Here is a 24,859-nt window from a genome sequence, read left to right as displayed (position 1 = left end):
TCTGTGGGCATTATTAAATAAAAGCTTTCAGTTGACCATTGATCGTAAGTTGGCAACGCTGTATTCGAATTCGAATATTCAGTTAAAGAACATTGTAGAAAGTACACCACAGATGGCGTATGTAATAGTAAGATCTAGAATATTCGAATTTTGACAGTTAAAGAACAATCTAGAGTGCAGATGACAGTGTTATAAATAGTGGCAGAGGTTGCAGTCGTGAGTTGAGTTTATCAGAGACGCATTTCGAATAAACATCAACTGAGTGCCTTAAAGTGTGTTGTGTTTTTCAAATAAATTCGTGTACATTATAAATTGTGACTGTATTTCTGCGAATTTACAAACGCGTATAAAAAACATTGAGTCACTATTTTATTCTGTTGTTGTACATTTGAATAAATAAAGAGTTGTTACCATTTTCAAACTAATAAACGGCTTTTATTTGCAATCAAAAGTATCCGGTTTATTTAAATGAAATAAAACAGCGTTTTGAAAAGGTTAAAACGTAACAGTATTTAGAAAGTTTTTCTTTATAAAATAGATTTTTGATCAGAAATTTGAATGATTTAGGATTTTTGAATTTTTCATATCGAATGTTCATTTTCCCAATTACACATTTATTTACAAAGTTATTCATGATTTAAGATTTTTTAATTTTTTCAATCAATGGATTATTGCTCAGTGATCCCAGATCTAGCTCTTTTTTTCTTGTTAAACGCTTATTTACAAATTTATTAACGATTTAAAATGTTTGGTCAGACAACTAAGTGATCAAAATTCATGCTCCTTTTCTCGACATTAGAAAGTTATTGATGATTTATTTTTTTAAGTTTTTCGATTTCGATTTTTGTCAGAAGATTGAGAAGTTTCTCCCTATACAAAGTTAATAACAATTACAATTTTATGTTTGTTCAGAAATTCAAGTGATTACAGATCAAGCTCCTTTTCTCGATTAAAAACTTTTTTACAAATTTATTGACGATTTAAGATTTTTTTTATTTTCATATTTGTTAGTTCGCAAAGGTACAAAAGAAATGCCAATATATTCAAAATTATCCGAATTGAGGTGTGATTAGGAAATTTGGATGTTAAACTTCATGACTGTTTGAACCTTATGATTGAAAACAAACCTGGGATCGATAAAACAAAAGGGATATACTCGAAGACAAAAAGTAAGTTGATGTTGAGAAGTAAACCACACTTTGCTGGACATACAGCGAATGTTGTGATTATAACTTTCAAAGTTCAAACAATTCGCAGTTATGAATACTACGTAGAAGATAAGATTAAAACAGATATGGTCCTCAAAAAACATATTGAGTGTATGTCTTAAAAATGCGGGATTTACAATAGATGGCGTATCTTTTGAAGCCCACCGATTGCTCACAAAAGCTTATGGCGAATGTGTTTCATCTGTTCAACGTGCGAGAGATGGTTTGTGCGTTTCAGAAGTGGTGATTTTGACACGGAAGTCAAATATCGGCCAGGCCAGCCAAAAAAGTTTCTAGACCAAGAATTGGAGGCATTACTCCATGAAGATGGTTGTTAAACTCAACTAGAGCTTGCAAAATCATTGGGAGCTACTCAATCAGCAATTTTAAAACGTTTGCGACCAGCAGGATTCATCAAAAAGTAGAGAAATTGGGTATCATACGAATTGAAGCAGAGAGACCTTGAAAGACAATTGAGCATGTCCTAAATGTAATTTTCGCACCGAATCTTTACCCGAAGATTAAAGATCGTACGTGCAGCCCGCCTAACCAGCCGAATCAACACCAGAGCCAAATATCTATGGCGCTAAGGTAATTCTCTGTATTTGGTGGAAGCAAAAGGGTCCTATCTATTATGAGCTGCTGTAATCTGAACAGAGGAAACCTGTAACGAATGCAACTGATTCGTTTCAGTTCGAAAAAAAGCCCAGAATATGCGGCCAGACATAAAACCGTAATGTTAACGTTTGGCCACATTTTTCAATATCTGTTAAAAAGTATTTAGAATGAAGTGGTTTGGAAGTTTTGCCTCACCCGCTTTATAGTCCAGACCTTGCCCCGTCCGAATAACATTTGTTTCGATCAATGAAGAACGCTTTCTCTCTCTGGGATACGCTTCACTTTGGAACAGAGTATCCGAAATTGGATTGATTCGTTCTTGGTTTCAAAAGCTGAGCAGTTCTTTTGGCTTGCCAAAGGTCATAGCTAACAATGGCCAATACTTTGAATAAATTAGTATTGTACAAATGTTTAAAGTCATACACACAATAAAAAACCCACTTTTGATCAGAAATATGATTTTTCACAAACATTTTTTTCACACAAATTTTTGTTTCAAAATTTTATACTTTGGTGAATGTATATAAAATCCGTTATTTGTTTTTAACAAACATTTTTCATTTAAAAATATTTCACCAAAATTTTGGTTTCTACAGATTTGGCAGAGCTGAATAAATATATAATTCTTATGTCTAAATTTGAATATGGTCCAGATCATATTTAGTATTTAATTATTTGGCACGTATAATATATCTTTATATTAGAAATTCCAAATATTGAAAAATTTGACATTTAACCTTCACGATTTAAGTTTTAACTTTTTCCAATTTCTAGTAAAACTTTCAGAGTATATTTAGAATTATCTGGAATACAATATTCTGAATAGGTTTTACTTAAAATTCATAACAGTAAGGAAATAGATGATTGGTTTTTCTCGAAAATTTCAAAATTTAATTCGCAGGTAGGACAAAACTATAAGAGATATTTTCATAATTTGTTTCACATTTTTATTCCCTATTTATTCTTAATAAATCCCAATGAGATGATCAAAAAATACAGAAATTTGCTTAACAACATTTTTAAAAATAAACTGCCGTTAAAAAAAATTTATTTTTTTGGTCATACCTGCAAATAGGTTAACGGTATCCTACGAAGACAAAAACTCATATACAAACTTCCGATGTTTTTTGGCTGTAATTAAAAAAAAATTAAAAACTTTGATTTTTCTTGTGGATTATTTTTATTTGGTCTTATAATTTTTTTTACATCAAGTCGAGAATATGATGTCATGTAAATGGCAGTTGATTGTCATTTGAGCCCTTTTTATGGCATTTTCCATCACTTTGGCCAAAACTTCCGGCAATAGGCCGAAGGCTTGTTGACATAAACCCGCGACTTCAAAAAGCCCCACAAAAATAAGTCTAGAGCGGTCAAATCAGGCGATCTTGCTGGCCAGTGCAAATCGCCAAAACGGGAGATTAGGCGCCCGGGAAATGCATCCTTCAGCATATCGGTTGTGGCACGTGCAGTGTGTGCCGTTGCACCGTCCTGTTGGAACCACATGTTTTCCAATCCCAATTCATCAAGTTGCGGCAAAAAGAACTCGTTGATCATTGCTCTGTAGCGCTCACCATTCACAGTAACCATTTGGCCCGCGACGTCTTCGAAGAAAAAAGGTCCGATGACTCCTCCAGCGAAAACAGCACACCATACAGTGACTTTGAGCGGGTGTAATGGCTCTTCGTGGGTAACACGCGGATTTTCAGTGCCCCAGAAGCGTAAATTTTGCTTATTTACGTACGCATTGGACGGCCAGGAAATCTACGACGAAATTCACGTTGTGCCAAAGTCACCGACCGATTACACTATACAACAAAATCCAATTTTTTCCAAAATTACAAGGTCCGACCAATAAATTTTGATAGAGGAGACAAAAAAAAAGATACGTGTATCGGCGTTTTGAAAGTTTACATCTGAATTTCATTTGAGGTCGGGTTAAAGTTTCCCAACTCTGGCACATTCTTAATGTTAATCTTCATAAGAAACCATATGATTCTTACATTTTAGGTATAAAATGTGTTCAGCAAAGTTATGTAAAATGTTACGGAGAATATATTTGTAGAATATGTTAACCCTTTAAATCCTCAAGGCATTGGTCTTTTTTATCCTTCTTTTTAAAAAGTGCAAAAACCACAATTAAAACAGGGATTTAAAGGGTTAAACTGCTCTGCAAAAAAATTATACGTGAAATATTACTATAAGTCCCTGAATCCATATGTGGATCTAAACAGGACAACCATCCAATAACTACTTTCAAAAGTGCAGTACAAAATAAAAGTTTAAAGTGACTACACTTTGGGTTACTTAGAGACACTAAAGTGACAATTGTCTTCACGCTGGTTAAATGGGATGCCAATAGCTTAAGCAAAAAGAAAATTAAAAGAATTGTATCAACACAATTTATATAAAACCAGTTTGTAGTGCAAGTGCAGTACAAAATAAACATTTAAAGTGACTTCACAATTGATTACTTGGAGACAATTAAGTGTAGATTGACTTCCCACTAAATAACATGGGATGTATAAAGTTACCAATATGTAATCAAGTATCGGTACCTGGGCTGAGTAAGAGTTTGTTTGCCCCTGTGAGGAGACATTCAGTAATATAACAATAAATTCTTCTCCTATTAATCAGACCTTAATCTGACCTTAATCAGAATTTAATAACAATAACGCGCTACTGTCTATAAGTTTAATTTGCAGTTTATCCTCTTAAAAAAAGATGTTAGTTTATTACACAATAACTACTCACTCGTACATATAAATTATTTTAGCTGAGTGCAAGTGTAAGTTATGAAAATATTTATGTACGAATATCACATTTTTGCGGTGTCTGTCAATATTGTCATAATCATAAAATACTTGTAGCAGCAGCAACAGCAACATTTACCACAAACAATATCTGTTCATATGCTCGTTTATTATAATAATAATAATAATGCAGGGCGTCTTTTGTCTCTGAAATCTTACATCCGTTTCCTTTTTCATAATTTTTTGCAGTTTTTCCTTGTTTTTACCTCCTCTTCAAACGACAAAGAAAAGTCAAGGGGGGTTATTTCTTTCCTTATTGTGGCTTGTTGTATAAGCACAGTTGGGATTTTCCGTATCCTAAAGTGTGTACACACAGCATTAGAACAATTTTATAAGGACATTAATTACATAACAGTATTTATATAACCATAAATTAAACAATGAAGTAAAAAAGTTTTTAAACAAAAATATACTATATGATTTTTCATAATCTTTTTTAATTAAAAAACCAAAAAAATATTAAAAAAAATGCAATATTCATTGGCAACATTTTAATGGCCACCATCTGTGTGCTGTTGCCTGATAATTTTATTTCTTTCAATTTCAGCAGACAAATACACTCGTATAAACGTAGTTTCATTTATATTTATTTCAGTTTATACTTCAGAGATTTATACATACAAATTGTTGTAAATGTCAAACTCTGATTTATAGTGATAATGACAGGATAAAGTATTGTACAACAAGAAATATAAAACTTAAAATATGTACGTACATATATAAACAGTTTTCAGTTTTAAACAAGATTCTTAAACCAATATCTATCTGATTTTATTCAAATTGTATACTTTAATTGCAGACTTTATTTGGCTTTAACTATAGGTGGTAGGTTTCTTGTGTAGCTGATGTCTCGTCTAATATGAATATGTGTTTATGAAATTGAACTAAAGGTCACAAACAATTGCCACAAACTTTGTGAAAGAACAATCTAATGGGCTAGGCACTCATATTTAATTGTAATTTGAGCTTATACAATTTCAAGGGAAGCCTACACTTTGAGAAAGAAGAAATCAAAGAAAAAAAAATTAACCATTTTGTTAAATATTGATTGCTAAACATTTATTTCAGTGAAAAAGCCAACAATAACTCATCGTATGCGCACTGCTATACGTTCAATATATATTGTGATATTTGGATCGGGATCTGGATTTCAGAATATTATGCTGTTCTGTGTTCCATCAATACTGCAAACAGAGGGATTAAAATTTATTAAATATTTTCACGCAATTCAGTGATTTATATATCTATAATTATACCCTACACCACCCAGTGGGGAGGGTATTATGCGTTTGTACAGATGTTTGTAACGCCCAAAAATATTAGTCTAGCACCCACCTTAAAGTATACCGATCGACTTAGAATCACTTTCTGAGTCGATTAAACGATGTCCGTCCATCCGTCTGGTTGGCTGGCTGGCTGGCTGGCTGGCTGTCCATGTAAACCTTGTGCGCAGAGTACAGTTCGCAATTTTGATGAAATTTGGTACATTTTATTTTTTCGGCCCAATGACCAAGTCTATTGAAAATGGCTGAAATCGGTCCATTATTTCACCTAGCCCACATACAAATTTCCTTCCGAAATTGGACTTTATCGGTCATAAATGTTTAATTTATAAATGTATCTCCACAAATTTCGCTCCAAATAAGTTTTATATATACAAAATTCATGTCACCAAATTTTGTTATGATCGGTCCATAATTAGTCATAGCTCCCATATAGACCCGCTTCCGAAAATCACTTTAACGTGCATGTTGGTATACTCACAACATTCAACATAGTAAACTTTCATAGAGACGTAAATCATATGACCTAATTTCATGGTGATCGGTCCATAATTGGTGATAGCCCCCATATAAGGCCCACTTCCGAAAATCACTCAAAAATATAAATTATTGAAATTTTAATAGAAAAATGTTTTTGCTCTTTTACTTAGTGTAGGGTATTATTATGTTATATGTAAATATAATATCATTTACCTTTAACATATTTGAAAAATATAACATTTCTCCATAAATAAAAAAAAATTATGGGGATATCATAAACCGTTAAGAAGATATGCCCAAATCTATAAGTCTCTAAAAATTATTTTATTTTTGATTTTCCATGGAAAAAAAATGTAGCCCTACTTTCCCCCAAGCTGTTTTTTTAATAAAATGAAAGTTGGGAGTGTCTGGTTTCGATTAAAAATAAAAATAGTTTTCGGAACAGGATGAAAATTTTTTGTCGAATAATAAACGAAATATCAAACAAATTCTTATCTATGTATGGGTTTCGTGGGCGTTGGGCGTGACCGATTTTATTGAAACTCGGCATGCGTTCTTCTTTTGTGGTCGATTTTGATAAAATTTAATTTTTTTCTTAATTTAGTCCATATAATTCTCGGTGACAAATTTCAATGCTCTACGACCATTCCTTATAATTGTATTGCATTTGGATTGCATGGGTGGTATGCGGTGGGCATGGCCGATTTTATTGAAAATCGGCATACGTTCTTCTTTTGTTTCAGAAAATATATGAACCAAATTTCTAGACTTTTACTTGGATAGGAAAAATTTTATTATAGTTGGGTCCATATAATTCTCAGTGCCAAATTTCAGCGCTCTACGACCACTCCTTATAATTTTTGACAAAAAATGTACGAAGCCATCCTTCTGTGCTGCATGCTACACGTTCAATAAATATCGCGATTCTGGATCCCGGCCAATATATTTTGAACGTTTAGCAGTGTCATGATGTTGTCATGTCATGTCATGGAATATTAAAGTTTCATGTCTGGCCGCATATTCTGGGCATTTTTCGGTCAATGCTCGTTTCAAACGAATCAGTTGTGTGATGGTAACTTCAGCAACCCATTTGGTCCCAACAACTACATAGCATTACCTTAGCGCCATGGGTATTTGGTTTTAGTATAGATTCGGCTGGTTGGCAGGGCTTCACGTACGATCTCTTACGTTTCGAGTTATCGTAATGGATCCATTTTTCATCGCATGTAGTGACTTAGAGCAAAAATGATTTTCTTTTATAGCGTCTTTCAAAGTCTCTCGGCTTCGATTCGTACCAAATTTTCCTGCTTTTGAATGAATTCTACAGCTCGTAAACGTTTTGAAATTGCTACTTGAGTAGCTCCCAATGGTTTTGCAAGCTCTTGTTGAGTTTGACAACAATCTTTATGGAGTACTGCTTCCAATTCGTGGTCTTCAAACTTTTTTGGCTGGCCTCTTTTGACTTCCGTGTCAAAATCACCACTTCTGAACCTAACAAACCATCACTCGCACGTTGAAACCGATGGAACACATTCATCATAAGTTGGTGAGCAATCGGTTTGCTTCAGCGGCACTTTTTTCAAATTAAAGAAGTAAAGTAAACTTCCCACATATGACGTTTTGTTGGCACATAATTAGACTTTTTCGAAGCAAAAAAACATTGTTGTTCACACTATAACGTTCAATAACAATGTAAGTGAGAATAATTGACAGATATGTATCCTTCAAAATTATACATAAGTTATTAATAACAAAAACCGCCGTTCAAAATATACGACATGAATTTTAAATCCCGCATTTTCAAGTCATACACCCAATAGTTTTCAATTTCAATTTAGTAGTAAAATATTACAGTAGTCTTCACTGATCTGACTCATAGTTGCAAATGCAGTTCGCTATTTAAAAAAAATACAGACGGAAGGACCACTTTTATAACTCGTGACTTTTTTTGATTTGTTGGGGGGTTTTTCACTTATGGTTACGCCGCCTATCTTGTTATGTGACTGAAGATGAAACCGACCAAAACTATCGATGTGCCAATTACAGGACAAAGATATCTGAGACTTATCAAGTCTACTTTGAATGGCTCGAGGATGACTCTGAGGATGTTAAATACCTTCAGATTATTCTGTACAAAACCGAAAACTAGAATAGTCATACGTCCTGTAACATAATGGCCATTAAGACCTTCTTTATATATGGGGTCTTAAGCCTTGAATGATTATACATTCCACATTTGCATATTTTAATAAAGGATAATGCAAATTTCTTTATATTATTCTGAACCCTTTTCTGTACATTCCACCTTTGCATATTTTGATACAGGATAATACAAATTTCTTAGGTGGATATCTAGTTTTAAAGTTGAAGACTTTGCAAGTCACATGCGTGTTCTCCAAATATTTGTGCGCATGACAGTAGGCTCTCTATTTTGGTATTGCACAGGTGTTTTGATCTCCTAATACCGAATAAGAACCGGTAGTAGTTGGAGTCCCGAAGTGGCTAATCAAATACTGTTCACAAAACGTGTCCAAACAGGTAAAGTGTTGAACTTAGAAGATATTTGTTAACCAAATTTTCTAAGAGCAATTTTTAGGGGAAAATATTCTTCACTCTCCTTTCTGATGGGAATTTACCTCATTTGCATTTGCGGTAGAGAGTGATGTAGAATAGAGTTAAGAGGTATAAGTATTCTTGGAATGTCGCATAGCCGGGCTTCAATCACGTCGTATAAGATAAGGTCAGAATTTGACATTGGCTGTATTACTTCTCAACTATAGGGCCACTCTGATAATAAATGGGCGGCGTACTGTGCTGGGATCGAAACTCTTCTTTGATATCCCTAATCTATATGTCAGAGAAAACACCGGATCCTCGGTTAGTCGGAGTTTGTTGTCCATATATGGACTCAGACAAGTCCAACGATTAATCTCGCTGTTCAGGAGTAAATTCGAGAATCTACTATTGTTCGATAATAGCAACATTAATAACGATATTAACGGGATTGTTTACTGGACATTGTGATCTTAAATAACATCAGCAAGCTCTGGGTAATGCTAATACAGATTCAGTGGGTAGCTGGACGAAACCTCAGTACTTTCGTCTGTCCTCTGCTGGAGTCATGTAGAACCAATTTGTTTGCCGGTATATAGACTTGTTTTAAATATCGATATAGAAAATTGTGGTAATCATTCTGAGGAGTTTGCATTTCTTTTTTCATTCCTTTCGAATTTAGTTAAGACATATCAAAATATAGACCTCTTTTAGGCAGTAAAAAATGGATTTTTTGATTGTATTTTTGGTTGATATTGTTCTTAACCCTTTCCTCGACTATTCGCTATATAAAACTACCATCCATGGCGTAATGATTATAAGGTGTATGCGTTAAGGCAACAAATACAACAATACAAAAACAAATAACTTCTATAGTGTCAAAAACAGCTGCTTAAAGTATACAAAATACAGGAAAAAAAATGTTGACAAGATGAAATTTGTAAACAAACTCGAGCAAAAAATAATCAGCTGTTTGATTAATGTCACCTTGTATATCATTACACCATGCTACCATCCAAAAACTATGCAAAGTTTAGAATAATCAAGTGGTGTAGCTTACTATACAATATTGAAAATATTCAAAAACTATTATTGTTATTTTGAGGATCCCTGTCCCTTCTTAACCTCAACGTTCTTCCTAGAGTTCAATTCTGGAACTTGTTGATCATTGAACATTAAAAGTATAAATTTGGCTTTGTTTGTTGTGACACTGTTCCGACAGGTTTAGCCAATACATGAATAAATATGAGTTAATGGTTATTTAAGGTAACATGGCTACTCCTATACACCAGAGTTCTATCTCCGAGTGGCTGCCAATGTAACTTTAAATTTATACATATCGAAATCAGTCCAATCAGTTGGAAATAAAATCCTTAAAGATTTTTATACATTAGTTCAATTTACAGAATTTCTCATTGACCATTAACATAATAATATTTTCATAGGCAACTTTAATTTTGCAAAAGCCAACGTATGTTTGTCTATTGTGGCATCTGCAACAGATGTTCTGTGTGAAGAGTATTTAAATAACATAGACATTGTTATTGTTTAATTAAGTTTAAATTAAAGTGTGGCAACTAAACTCTATCTATGTTTATGAACAACAACGAGCATTGTAAAAACAATCAAGTTAACTTAAGCCCTTTTTGCTGTGGACCAACAAACACAATGGCTTTTTCCAACAATATTATTTAACGAGATTGTGGATGCAAACAATAGAATATTACGACAATATTTAAATATTAACATACATATACACTATTTATAAATTTCTATTGTTAACATTTCCATTCTTCTTTAAAACATAATGAGATTTCTTTAATAAATATTTAAAATTTTCATTTTATTTTGCAGAAATAATGAAAATCTCGCTCCAGGAGATCGTTATGTACGCATTGCTTTCGAAGAGGCCGCCAAGGAAATTGATTTGGCCATTAACAACACCGTAGACATGCTGTTTACAAATCGCAATCGTACTAAGCCCAATGGCGAAAGAGCACCACCCAACTATGGAGATCTGTTGAGAGTATTCCGTTTCCCCACGGGAGAGGCCAGACAACTGGCCAGAGCCGCCGAAATTTATGAAAGAACTTTGGTCAATATTAGGAAGCATGTATTGAAAGGCGATAATTTAACCATTAAAAGTGACCAATACAAGTTTAAGGATCTTTTGTCCAGAGAACATTTGCATTTAGTGGCTGAGTTATCGGGTTGCATGGAACATCGTGAAATGCCCAATTGTACTGACATGTGTTTCCATTCCAAATTCCGCACTCTTGATGGTACTTGTAATAATCTGTTACATCCCACCTGGGGTGCTTCCCTGACCTCCTTCAGGCGTATAGAGAAACCAATATACGAAAATGGTTTCAGCATGCCCATAGGTTGGACTAAGAATAAACTATATGCAGGCTTTCCCAAACCTAGTTCCAGATTGGTTTCTACTTCTATTGTAGCCACTAAAGACATAACTCCAGATGATACCATTACCCACATGGTTATGCAATGGGGTCAGTTTTTGGATCATGATCTCGATCATGCTATACCCTCGGTAAGTTCCGAGAGTTGGGATGGTATTGATTGTAAGAAAACTTGTGAATTTGCTCCGCCCTGTTATCCCATTGAAGTACCACCAAATGATCCTCGCATTAAAAACAGACGTTGCATTGATGTAGTACGTTCCAGTTCCATTTGTGGTTCTGGCATGACTTCGGTATTCTTTGACAGTGTTCAGCATAGAGAACAGATTAACCAATTGACTTCCTATATTGATGCCTCACAAGTCTACGGCTTTAGTGAGCAATTTGCCAATGAATTGAGAAATCTTACTACCGATGATGGTCTTCTACGTGTTGGTGTCCACTTCCCCAATCAACGTGAAATGTTGCCGTTTGCTGCTCCTCAAGATGGTATGGATTGTCGCCGTAATTTGGATGAAAATCAAATGAGCTGTTTTGTGGCGGGAGATATTAGAGTTAACGAACAAGTTGGTCTACTGGCCATGCACACCATTTGGATGCGAGAGCATAATCGCATTGCTGCCGAATTCCGTCATGTAAATCCTCATTGGGATGGCGATACCATTTACTATGAGGCCCGCAAAATAGTGGGAGCTGAAATGCAACACATCACCTACAAACACTGGCTGCCCTTGATTGTGGGAGAGAGTGGCATGGCTATGCTGGGAGAATACAAGGGTTACGATTCCTCCATAAACCCCAGCATTGCTAATGAGTTTGCTACAGCTGCTTTAAGATTTGGTCATACCATTATTAATCCCATATTGCATAGATTAAATTCTTCATTTGAACCCATACCTCAAGGCCATTTGCCTCTGCACAAGGCCTTCTTTGCTCCCTGGAGATTGGCCTATGAAGGTGGTGTAGATGCCTTAATGCGAGGCTTTTTCGCCATACCTGCCAAATTGAAGACGCCCGAACAAAATCTCAATACCGAATTGACGGAAAAGCTTTTCCAAACTGCCCATGCTGTGGCCTTGGATTTGGCGGCTATAAATATACAAAGAGGTCGTGATCATGGTATTCCCGGCTATAATGTCTACCGTAAATTCTGTAATCTTACGGTAGCTAAAACTTTCGACGATTTGGCCTCAGAAATCATCAGCAAAGATGTAAGAGATAAAATGAAAGAACTTTATGGTCATCCTGACAATATTGATATTTGGTTGGGAGGTATTTTGGAAGAGCAAGTAGAAGGTGGCAAAGTGGGTCCTCTTTTCCAATGCTTGTTGGTAGAGCAGTTCAGGCGTTTACGTGATGGTGATAGATTCTATTACGAAAATCCCACTGTATTCTTGCCACAGCAATTGCAGCAAATTAAAGAGGCCAATTTGGGACGTGTATTGTGTGACAATGGAGATAAGCTGGAGGAAGTTACAGACAATGTTTTCATTTTGCCCAATCGCCAGGGAGGCTATAAGAAGTGTGAAGATATACCCGGTATAAATCTATATTTCTGGCAAGATTGTGGCAGTTGCAGCAGTTTACCTCCCCTCTTCGATACCTATGTGCCACAAACCTATACACACAGTCGAAATAAGCGGTCTGTTAACACTGAAGAACCCGAACACTTGACCGAATCTAACAATCACTTAGAAGACCTTTGGGATATTAACGAGGAAAGAGTTGGAGGTCTAGAGGAGGTTGTGAGTAGCTTCCAGAAAGAATTGAAAAAGCTGCACAAGAAAATCCATAAACTAGAGGAATCTTGCGATAGCACCAACAGCAATATCAAGCCAACCAAACGAAATCATTGTGTTGATGAAAATGGCACCACACGCTTAAACAACGAAGTATGGACACCCGACTATTGCAGCAAATGTGAATGTAGACGGGCTCAGGTTACCTGCACAAAAGAGAAATGTGGTGAAGTCCACTGTCTGCCGGGCGTAGATCCAATTACACCACCTATGGCTTGCTGTCCCCACTGTCCACCAACTTTTAATAAAAACTAAGCAATAAATCCCATGGTTTTTTATTGACAACAAAAAGAGATTAAACCTTTTAAACAAATAAGATGTATAACATTTTTTAAACTCTGATTCACAACAAATTTCTGAGATTTATTAATTTTATGCACAATAAATTAGTTCAAACCAATTAAACAAAAAACAAAAAAAAAAACTAACATTAATTTTAAGATTCTTTAACTCTTCTAAGAAAAACACAATTAAAAAACCAGACACAATGAATGGCCAAACTTAAACCAACAAAACAAAACAAATTATAACGTACTATATATACAATTATAGAAAACTAATGTAATGATTAAAAAAAAATTAAAATAAAATAAAAAAAAATATATAAGATTACAAAAGTGTATTTCGTTAACAGCAGTTTTATTTATTTCTCATTTTTGGTAATTAGCTATAGAAACTATTTGAAATCAACATATTTTGTGTGACTACCTTTGGCAATTATAGAATTATCCTTCTTATGTTTTAATATACACTCCAGAAATGCTAGTTTTTTACCCGCCTTCAGGAGATTCGCATCAATTAGCACATCATCACCTTCTTTGGCTGCCTTAAGATAATCGACACTTATACTAACCGACACCCCTGGATGACAGGGTTTCGACATGAGAGCATACGTGGTAACCATGTCGACAAGAGTTGCGGTGAAACCACCATGCAAACCACCCATACGGTTGAGATGTTCACGGCTCACTGTGAACTCAGCCGTACATTTTCCCTCACCACCACTGGTAATTATGACCTGTGCGTAAAGGAATCAAAAGTTAAGATGCGAACGTTTAATATTTAGTTGAAAAGAAGTTTTGAGGCAGAATGATGACAGGCGAAGCGACGTGAATAATGATCTCGTTTATTTAAATGTAGATGAAATCATAACAAAATGTTAATTAGGTATTAATGATATTAATGACTGAATTAAAATGTTAATTCAGTCACATAGATTTCGAAATAAAAATATTCATGCAATTAACAGAAAAATGTACATATAAAGATTTAGATAAAAAGTCCAAAACAAAAAAGTTCCTGATATAGAGATATAAGCAACGAAATTAATAAAAGTTATTGAGATACAAGTGTCAGTTTTATAGCTTTAATTAAATACCTAATAAATGACATTATCTAAGAGGTAAATTAACATTTGTTTCTAATCGGTATCTACGGATTAATATGTATATATCTACGGCTCTCGATATTTCCGTCTGTCAACAGACTTTCGACATTCCGAAGCCCCCAAATAACGTACAAATGCGATTAATGCATCAATATGTACATTTATATAGGGTGTTTTTTAAAATTTAAAATTTCTTTTTATTCAAATTTTAAAAAAAATTATTTTGTTTTTTAAATTTTTTTTTTGGTGAAAAAAAAAATATAGATATATAAAATTTGTCGAAATTAACATTTGAAATTGATTTCAATGTTTGTCTCCAAGACGTCAATTATTGCTGGTTTATCAACATAAACAAGTGACCTCACGAGGCCTCACAGGAAATAAGCATGTAATCATCACCAAACGGTGCATGGATTGATCTCACACCATATGCGGATATTTTGTTTATTAAGCCGAAAATAAGCCACATCGCTGAACACAATTTTGCAATAAAACAGTCGTCTATAAGTAGCGCGAATCAATGACTGATTTTCAAAGTAAATTTTGATAATTTGGTAGCGTTGTTCAAGCGTCAATCTATTCATGATGATTTGCCTGAGTATATAGATCTTAAATGTCAAAAAGTGAGCGTTTGACAGCTAACCCTTTCGTAAGTTCTATCGGACATAAAAACATATTTTATATAGGTAGAGGTCCTGGTTCAGCAGCTATCGGGAAAATCGGTCCACAAATGGCGGAGATATATGCAAAAAACCACAATTACCCCGATTTTGTTACCTATATCTCAATTACTAAGTAATGGATATAAAAAATAATAAAATCAAAGGCATTTCAATGACGTATATAACGCTATATAATTTCGAGACAGCCGATTATAGCACTGTTACTTTTTATGAGATAAAAGGTTAGTTTTTAAGCCGCAAGATATAGTGTAGCATGTTGGACATTACAATCTTTAGTCCGAATGAATGATAGGCTTAATCTGAACTTTGTCGGAATATAGTTTTATAAAAAAGTTTCCATTGCATTGTCAGATAAAGAATGATACAAAAGCTCTTAATTTTTTATGGACACGATAAGTCAATGATAAGCTCATTTTAGAAAAGTCGTCCATCGATCTCTTTATGTTTTCCAAAATCCAATATAACTCTCATGTATATACCATTGCTTCCAAGAATATATTGGAGCTTCTCAACCAAGTTTTCACAAGTTTTTTGACCAATTTTTCATTTAAAATTTAGCACAAATATCATTTTATAAAACTAATAATCATAAATTTTCATTTTTTAAAATGAAATCCCAATACACGAAATAAAAACTAATTTTGTTAAATATTTGACCCAATGAATAAAAACAAATACATATGTATATCCACCATTTATAATTGTATTCCAAAAATTTCCAATGGAATTTCAGAAATTTCGAATTGTATTTCAGAATTTTTCATTTGTATTTCCGAAATTTTATTAAAAATTTAAATTTCTGAAATACAAATAGAAAAATTCTGATTTACAATTAGAAATTTCTAAATTTATTCCCATGATTTATTCCATAATTGGAATTTTGTGAAATGCAATTCGAAAATTCTTAAACATACATAATTGGAAATTTCTGAAATTCAATTTGAAATTTCTGAAATATAATTAGAAAATTCTGAAATACAATTACTAACCTCTCAAATACAATTGGAAAATGTTTAGTTGGTATAAATACATAGATTTAAGCAATAAAAAGTTTAAATTTTAGTAAATTAAAACTAATATTAAAATAAACCTTCACTAAACATAAAATTCAAACATAACCGTTATGTATTGCAAAACACTCAAATATATTTAATAATTTCCCAAACATTTGAATCACCCTGTCCATGAACTAATAAAAACAGCTGTTTCATAACGTGAAACTCAATGTCAGCTGGACATTTTTTTTTGTCATTTGTTTTGATGAGAGAATGATTATGCGAAAGAAATTTTATGCAATTTAACTCACCTTTTCTAAATGTTTTTCAAATCCCGTTGAGTTTTTAATAATCTCAGTTATATGTTTAATAAATTCTGCACCTTTTTTACGCGTACCCATAACTAATTATTTCACTATTTTATTATAATCTATTTAACTTATTTAAAATCACTTTTTCTTTAACACTGTATTACGAAAGCAACCGCACTGAGAGAGAAACTAAATGATAAACCAGTGTTGCCACTTCAAGTTTAATTACACAAATTGTGTGTAATTTGATGTTATATGTGTAGCCCATGTGTAATAGGTTGAATGTGTAACTTTTGTGTAATATCTGATTACCTCTACTTAAATAGAAAATCCTGGTATCAGATTAATAAAAATATGAACTGATGTGTTAATATCTTTAGATTTAATTTTTTTTAAACCATTTTTATATAACTGTTTAGTATGGAGATGTATTAAGTTCACTTAATACATATAACGGCTTCATATCAGGGAACTACTAAACTCAAAATTTGTACATTAGTTTCATATAGTGATATTGAAAAACCTTTTTTAGTTTTTATGTATTTAATTACGATGACGTAATACTTGCCCATGAAATGTCAGAATATTATCACAAAAATCAAAATTTCAAAATACTTTTGATTATAATTTAAGTTATGTGAAATTTACAATTCTAAATTAAATGCTTTAATGTTAAAGGATGTTTATTTCTAACCCTTTCAGTTGAGATAGAAAACTGAAAATTTCAGTGTAAGCTAATTTGAGGCTGCTAATTTAGAATATGAAGTCAAATTACAAGTAATAAATAAACTTAAAAAATTGTATGTAATCAATTGCTACTTACACGTTTTTTAGAGTTTAAAATAATGTAATTATCATTTTAAACTAGGACTGAATATTACTAAGAGTCATAGATACACACTTATAGAACGCTAACGAAGTTATAAAAATAACTTAATTTAACAAAAACCAATGAAAAATGTAAATCACATATATACAATATAGTAAACACTCTTTTGACAACGCTATTAACTGTAAAAATCTATCCAGTTGCGTCAACGCTACATGACTTTAAAAGGAAAAACCCTAATGTCCAATATATTGCACAAAATGTCTGAAATGGTTAATGTGTAACGAAAATCCCGTAGTCCCGGGATTTACATTTCAAACCCTATATTATTTGGCCACCCTAATAGCAATAATTTGTAATAATTATAACATGAGGATAATGCAGTGCTGATACTACAGTGCTATACTTATATACAAAAGCAACTGACTATGAAATATCATTGAATAATACAACTCTGATTTCTTTGTTCTATACAGCAGCTGGTTCTTATAAAAACCAAATTGTTCGCCATTTTACCGCGTCTCTTATTTCTCAAACATGTTTGTTTAAAAATAACTGATCAAAAATACAAGAACTTTTTGGAAAAAACTAAACAAAAACTATAAATTTTAAGAGCATAATCATATTTTTGTGAAAATAAAAAACAATAATTGATAAAGGAATAAAATAACCAAATAAAAATCATGAAAGCCACGTAAGTAAAAGCTTAAAACTCATTAAAAAGGAAGAAAATTATTTTCCAAAAATATATTTTTACAGAGCCAGGACTCCCATGAGGGCTATGAGACCACCGCTGCAACAGAAAGACGCTCGTTTACGTACACAGCTATCGCAAGAAAACATTGAAAATTGTGCACGACAAAAAGATCCGGTACATGTATTCTGTCGTGTGAGACCATTACCCTCCGATGGTGATTTATCCTGTGTAAGAGTAAAAAATTCCACTAGCATTGTCCTAACTTCACCCGAACAGGCATTGGGCTCTAAACAGGGTGCTTCAAAAGAAACTCAATATATATTTAAGCATGTCTTTGAAGCGAATGCCACTCAACAGGATGTTTTCGCTGGAGTTGCTCAACCCTTGGTGGAGAATTTAATACGAGGTCGTAATAGTCTATTATTTACCTATGGTGTCACTGGCAGTGGTAAAACATATACAATGACGGGCGATACAAGACACCGAGGCATTATGCCCAGATGTTTGGATGTTTTGTTTCGTACCATATCGGATTATCAAACTAAAAAATACATTTTCAAACCAGATCGTTTGAATGGTTTTGAAATTTTATCTGAAACAGATGCTCTATTGGAACGACAACAAGAAATGAATCAACGTTTTGCGGGTAGAGGTGTCTTAAGACGTAAAGATTCAGATCCCGAAATAGCTTCACAGGCCTCGTGTGATATGGCTCCTTTACAGGGCATTGAAGAAGATAATATGTATGCGGTTTTCATAACTTATGTTGAAGTATACAATAATAGTGTATATGATTTACTGGAAGAAGGTGGCATTCAGAAGTATGTAAAGAACATTTAAATAATAAAAACTAGCATTTTATTTATTTTATTTTCTTCAGAACTTTGCAAAGCAAAATTATTCGCGAAGATGCCAATCACAACATGTTTGTACATGGTGTTACCGAAATTGAAATCAAATCCGTCGAAGAGGCCATAGAAGCCTTTCAAACTGGCCAAAAACGTAAACGTATGGGTCATACGGTACTAAATGCCGAATCTAGTCGTAGCCATTCCGTCTTCAATATACGTTTGGTACAAGCGCCCACAGATTGCCAAGGTGAAAATGTTGTACAAGATAAACGTACCATAACCGTGAGTCAATTGTCTCTGGTAGATTTGGCTGGCAGTGAAAGATCATCACGTACTAAGAACACAGGAATGCGTTTGAGAGAAGCGGGTAATATCAACAATTCTCTAATGACTTTACGTACTTGCTTGGAATATTTACGAGAAAATCAACAAACTGCTGCCTCGAAAAAGGTGCCCTACCGCGATTCGAAAATTACACATTTATTTAAAAATTATTTCGATGGCGAAGGTCAGGTGTCGATGATAGTGTGTATAAACCCGCGGGCGGAAGACTACGATGAAAATACGGTAACTTGTTAATAATTTTTTAATACATTGACAATAATTGTTTAAAATTTTTAGCAAGTTATGAAATTTTCCGAAATGACCCAAGAAGTGCAAATAGCACGCGCTGCTCCCATCAAAACAGATTTAGGTTTAACGCCTGGTCGTCGCAAGGCTAATAAACTTTTCAAGATTGCTGTAAATAATCTCAATGATTTGGGCTATAGTGAGGCGAAAACTTTAGATGTGGATGTTGGTTTGGTTTATACCTTGGGTCCCAACTTTCCGGAATATAAATTGGATGGCCCAGAAGCTGATTCCACCATCAAAGATTTGATGCAGTATTTGTTGCAGCGTATAGAAAAAAGAAAATTACTTAGTAGTGACTTGGAAACAAGATGTAAGTTGGATACTTTTTTTTTATAAACAAAACTAATGCTATTATGTTATTTTCTTAGTCGATAATTTCCGCTTACATTTGATGCAAATGGAAAGAGAAAATCTCTCCTTACGCACCGAATTAGCCTCCCTTAAGGCAGTCTATAAACAAGAACGTGATCGTTCTTATGCTCTGGAAAATAAAATACGTGTTCATGAAAGCTCTATTGATGTGCTTAACAATAAGTTGGGTAATCGTGAGCGGCAGATCGATGAGTTGACGCGTAAACTTAGAGATCATCAAAGTATGCTCAGTCGAAAGGAACAAGAGAAAGAAAATCAAAAGAAGAAATTTAATTCAAAACTAGCTGTTGAAGTGGAAAAACTTGATCGTTTACATGATCTGAAACATGCTAAATTACAGTGTAAAATTCGTAGTAAAGATGAAAAGCTAAAATTATTGTCGAATATAATACAATCGGATGAAATGACCGTTAGAATGCCAAGATCGAGAAGTTCCGATAATTTGTCGGTGGATAAGGAAATGCCACAGCCTGCAGAATCAGTGCGAACCGTACCAACGGCCACAGCTACACCTAGAACAGATTTGTATAGCACACCTAGAGTGCCAAGGGTAAGTTTAAAAGGAAAATGTGTTTGACATTATAAACATTGTATAGAAAATTTCCTACACCATTGTGTTAGAAACGTTCTATGGGAAATTTCCTACACAATTTTTACCTGCAGTTAGTTTAGGAAAAATCCTAACAATTAAATATGTTTCATTGTGCTATTGTTTAATATTCACTTTAAAATTGTAAAAAAAGAAAGATGTTTCTTCTAAACCAAAGATAATAATGATACACTACATATGATCATGAATGTGATTAAATATTTTTCCTGAGTTAAGATTTGTTTGTGAACAAAAGGAAGCATCTGGTACTGTATAATATTGTCCCTAAATTAAGAATTGTTTAATAAGAAAAATTTAAGTCCTGGGGGGTTACTGCGTAATTCAATTCGAAAACGGAAATGTTCGAAATTGTGTGCTAATTGTAATTCGAAACAATTTCCTTTTGAATAGAATTAGGGAGTAATGCTCCTGGTCTCTGAGTGATAAAAAAAGTGCTAATAATAGACACTGCAATTAAAGATAGATTTCATAAAGTTTGTCCATAGAAAATACTAGAATGGCTGACTTCATAAACGCAGTAATGCAAAGCAATTATAAGGCAAAGCTTACTTTGTAACATTCATGAACGCATAAATGTTTTGTAAAGAATCATAAATAAAAACAGTTCACAAATTTGAGTGATGTTGAGCATTGAAAAGCATTGCCATATAATAATGAACTTGCAAAATTTGCGAAAACAAAATCTATTGCGTTTATGAACACTATACATGGCAGTGTTGCTTTGCAAAATGCGTTTATGAAGTCTGCCAATGTTTCAATATTTTAAGTTTTCAATGGAAAATTTTCAATAAAAATGGAAAATGTCGTAACTTTTTTAGAGAACAATTTAAATATCTTAAAATTTCTAGAGAAAATTTAAGATATCGTAAAATTTTTAGAGAAAATTTAATTTATCGAAAGATTTAAAATATCTACAGAAAACATTTCAATATTTTTTAATTTCTATTGAAAATTTTTAAAATTTGCTAATTTGTGTAGAAAATTTTCAACATTTTTTTTTGATTTCTATAGAATATTTTCAATATTTTTGGTTTTCTATAGAAAATGTTCAATATATTTTTTGTTTTCTGTAGAATATTTTCAATATTTTTGTTTTTTAATTTCAATAGAAAATGTTCAATATTTATTTTAGGTTTTCTATAGAATTTTAATTTTTTTTTTTTTTTTAAAAAAAAAGTTTTCAATATTTTTTTTAAGAAAATTGGTTTTCTATAGAAAATTTTGAAAATTCCAATTTTAGTTTCCATTTATTCATAGAAAATTTATGATATTAACATTTTTTAATTAAATTATTTCTTTCTAGGGCATGGCCGCTGCTAACAAACGTCATCGTCGTTCTCGATCAGCCGGTGAAAAATGGATTGAACATCGTGCGCCAAATCCCGTGCCACTCGGCACTATTTTACAACCCTATCTTAAGAATCGCAAATCAATAACCAAACTGCAAGATATGAAAGATTTAACGGGACACAAAGCCAACAAATACATACTCGTGTCCCAAGATGCCGATACAGATGGTGATGTCGAAACTAAACTTTTCAAAGGCAATATTATACCGACATGTGGCGGTGGAGCCCAAGTTGTTTTCGATGATGTGGAGTGCCTAAAACAAAAATCACCAGTACCTTCGCCCAATCGCAAAAGGCCCAGTAATGGTGGTGTACTCAGCAATATTGGCACTACAGTTTCAGCTCTCTCAGCTATAACCAGCATAAATTCAGCCAATGAAATTGCCTCCAGATGTAATGTTGGCATTGAGGGACATACCGTTAAACGCACCAAAGTGTAAAGTGTTGCTATTTTTTTTTTTGACTAATATCTCTTAATATTTCTGTCCATTTGACTTGAAACTATCTCATTATAATTATTATTTACTAGATTATTATTATTATTATTTCAAACGAACGTATGTATTTTTTATTAGTATTTTACTTTTAATATTGTTATGGAATTATATAATTCAGATTTATAAAAATATATTTTTATTTTTTTCTCTCACACCCAGTGTTCTTGAAACGGGTTTCGTACTTATTCAGTTTTGAATTTAAAAACAAATTTTTTTATAATGAAGTATTTTTTTTCTTTCTTTTATTTTAAATATTGCTACTGTTTGTAGTATTTTTTTCTTCCTTTAACTTTTATTAATATATAGATGTGAATATAAAACGCTATATATTTATAAGATATCGCAAGATTCACTCTTATTTTATAATGGTTATAAAACTAAAAAAAAAAATAAACATCATCGTATTAAACCAATTGATTTGATTGTAAAAGTATTAACTAAATATATACATATATTTTAGTACATTTGTTTTTAGTTCGGGATCAGGTTTAAATTTAGCAAATAGTTAAAAGAAACTAAAATAAATTTTTGATATGATACTGCAAATGTGCAATTGTGTTTTTTTTAATAACTAGCTGGGTTTGGGTAACGTTGCTTGTCGTAAGTAAATATTTCTCATTCCACTTAATTAGCTCATTCATTTAAAGGAAGCTCTCCTTTTAGCATTTAGTGTTACATAGAATAAAATGTTAAAAAAAAATTTAATACACCTTGTTATGTAAACCATTCGGTTTACATAACGGTTACTGCGTAACTCAATCCGAAAACGAAAATGTGTGCTAAATACATTCATCGCAATTATGAAAAAAGTAATTCCCCGGAAGTTTTTTCTCTTTTCTTTTTTTAACATAGAATTTGAATAGGAAAAATGAGAAAAGGGAAAAAACTGCCGGGGAATTTTTTTTTCATAATTGGGCTGATTGTAATTCGAAAAGATTTCCTTTCGAATCGATTTAGGGAGTAACCCCCCTGGTCCCTTTGTGATACCATAAAGAATCATGTTCAGCTTATCAAAAGGTCCCTCACATGTCGGAAACTTCACTGCCGAACCAATTCGACGCACGAATCCATCTTCCTAACATCCACTCTCGATAGATCCGCTAAGCCATGCATAAAAGGACTACCCATTGTCGTTGTTCTGGGGAGTTACTCCCTAATCCTATTCGAAAGGAAATCGTTTCGAATTACAATGTATATACGTTATACTTTGGTATATACACTCCAAACCATTTAAAATGTGTTTAATTCCTAAGAGATTATTTTAGTCTTCATAAGGGATTAAAATATACTGACGTTAACGATCTTCGGGTCAAATTGACATTTCAAATTAAATAAAAGTCATAAAATATCAACCACTCACTTCTAGAAAAAATTAAATTTTAATTTAAAAATGGGTCAAATTGGGCCCGAAGACCTTGTGAAGGTTAAAAAGTAATCAAAATTAGAATTTTATTTTTTGTTATTAGAATATCTGTTTATTCTTTATCATAATTATATGATCTCTTTTTGATTTTGTTATGTGTTTCCATGAACTGTTTTTGTTTTAATAACTATTATTTTAATAAATAAAACTTTTTTTCTTATGCGTTTTAATATTTTGCCAAAAAAAAACCGGTTAACCGGTTATTATTAAAAAAACGGAAACCGAAACCGGTTTATATTAAATTGCAATTTTTCGAAGAAACCGAAAATCGGTTTCAAAAAAATGTCGAAGAATCGATCACCCTACTTGATACCGAACAATTTGTCAAACTAGATATGTGAGCTGAGCAGTCAACAATAAATTTGCTCTGTATACGTGATTTACAACAAGACCGACCGACTAAATGATCGATCTCGTCGACTTGCAGACGTGAGCCTGCTTTGGCCAGTTCATCCGCGATAGTATTGCCGAGTACATCAGAGTGACCCGGCACCCATTATAACTGCAGATTAGAATCTCTCGCCATCTCGTTAAGAGTAATCCGGCATTATGTTCCAATCTCTAAGTCGAATAGGCACCAGAGAGGGATTTAATAGCAGGATTACTGTCAGTAAAAATTTAGATATTTACACCAAATAACCTTTTAATGGCTGTAATTTCTGCTTCAATTACACTACATTCAGGCCTGTCACAGAATTCCATTCCGATCGAAAGTGGAATTAATTCCGTATTTTGCTTCTTCAGAAAAAGTAAAACGAAAATTTCTTTCGGAATGAAACCACTTTCAGTTGTCAAAGTGGAATTGATATTTCTTTTTGTAATTATTTTTATAAAATTTCAATTTCTGTACAAAAAACTTTACTTTTGTTTTAATCAGACCTGTCACACATTTTCTTCGGAATGGTTTCAATTCCGTAGTTTTTATTCCGATCGATTTCGTTTTAGGTTCTTCAGATTCCGACTAATTTATTAATTCATTCCGAAAGAAATTTTCGTTTTACTTTTTCTGAAGAAGCGAAATACGGAATTAATTCCACTTTCGATCGGAATG

General features: G+C 33.0%; 3 protein-coding genes across 3 annotated transcripts in view; 2 read left to right on the top strand and 1 right to left on the bottom strand.

Moving 5' to 3' along the window:
• The window catches only part of Pxn (Peroxidasin), a 167,676-nt gene extending 153,883 nt beyond the window's left edge, over positions 1–13,793 (top strand). The window contains exon 9 of the mRNA XM_065506165.1: positions 10,807–13,793. Coding sequence (XP_065362237.1) covers positions 10,807–13,426 — 2,620 coding nt within the window. The 3' untranslated portion in view covers positions 13,427–13,793. The remainder of the gene's footprint in view (positions 1–10,806) is intronic.
• Positions 13,509–16,700, bottom strand: LOC135955800 (acyl-coenzyme A thioesterase 13). The gene is made up of 2 exons (XM_065506166.1): positions 16,548–16,700; positions 13,509–14,189 (listed from the first exon to the last, which is right to left on the bottom strand). Exons 1-2 carry the CDS (start codon positions 16,635–16,637, stop codon positions 13,848–13,850), a joined length of 432 nt encoding a protein of 143 aa, XP_065362238.1. The 5' UTR covers positions 16,638–16,700; the 3' UTR covers positions 13,509–13,847.
• Positions 16,701–17,910: 1,210 nt separating this feature from the next.
• pav (pavarotti) lies at positions 17,911–22,931 on the top strand. The gene is made up of 6 exons (XM_065505020.1): positions 17,911–18,070; positions 18,136–18,894; positions 18,954–19,491; positions 19,546–19,867; positions 19,926–20,479; positions 21,843–22,931. Exons 1-6 carry the CDS (start codon positions 18,060–18,062, stop codon positions 22,326–22,328), a joined length of 2,670 nt encoding a protein of 889 aa, XP_065361092.1. The 5' UTR covers positions 17,911–18,059; the 3' UTR covers positions 22,329–22,931.
• Positions 22,932–24,859: the final 1,928 nt, after the last annotated feature.

The sequence above is a fragment of the Calliphora vicina genome, chromosome 3 (genome assembly GCF_958450345.1).
Source record: "Calliphora vicina chromosome 3, idCalVici1.1, whole genome shotgun sequence".
NCBI lineage: Eukaryota > Metazoa > Arthropoda > Insecta > Diptera > Calliphoridae > Calliphora > Calliphora vicina.
The sequence above is the reverse complement of the archived record's forward strand: the minus strand, read 5'-3'. Positions and strand labels throughout refer to the sequence as shown.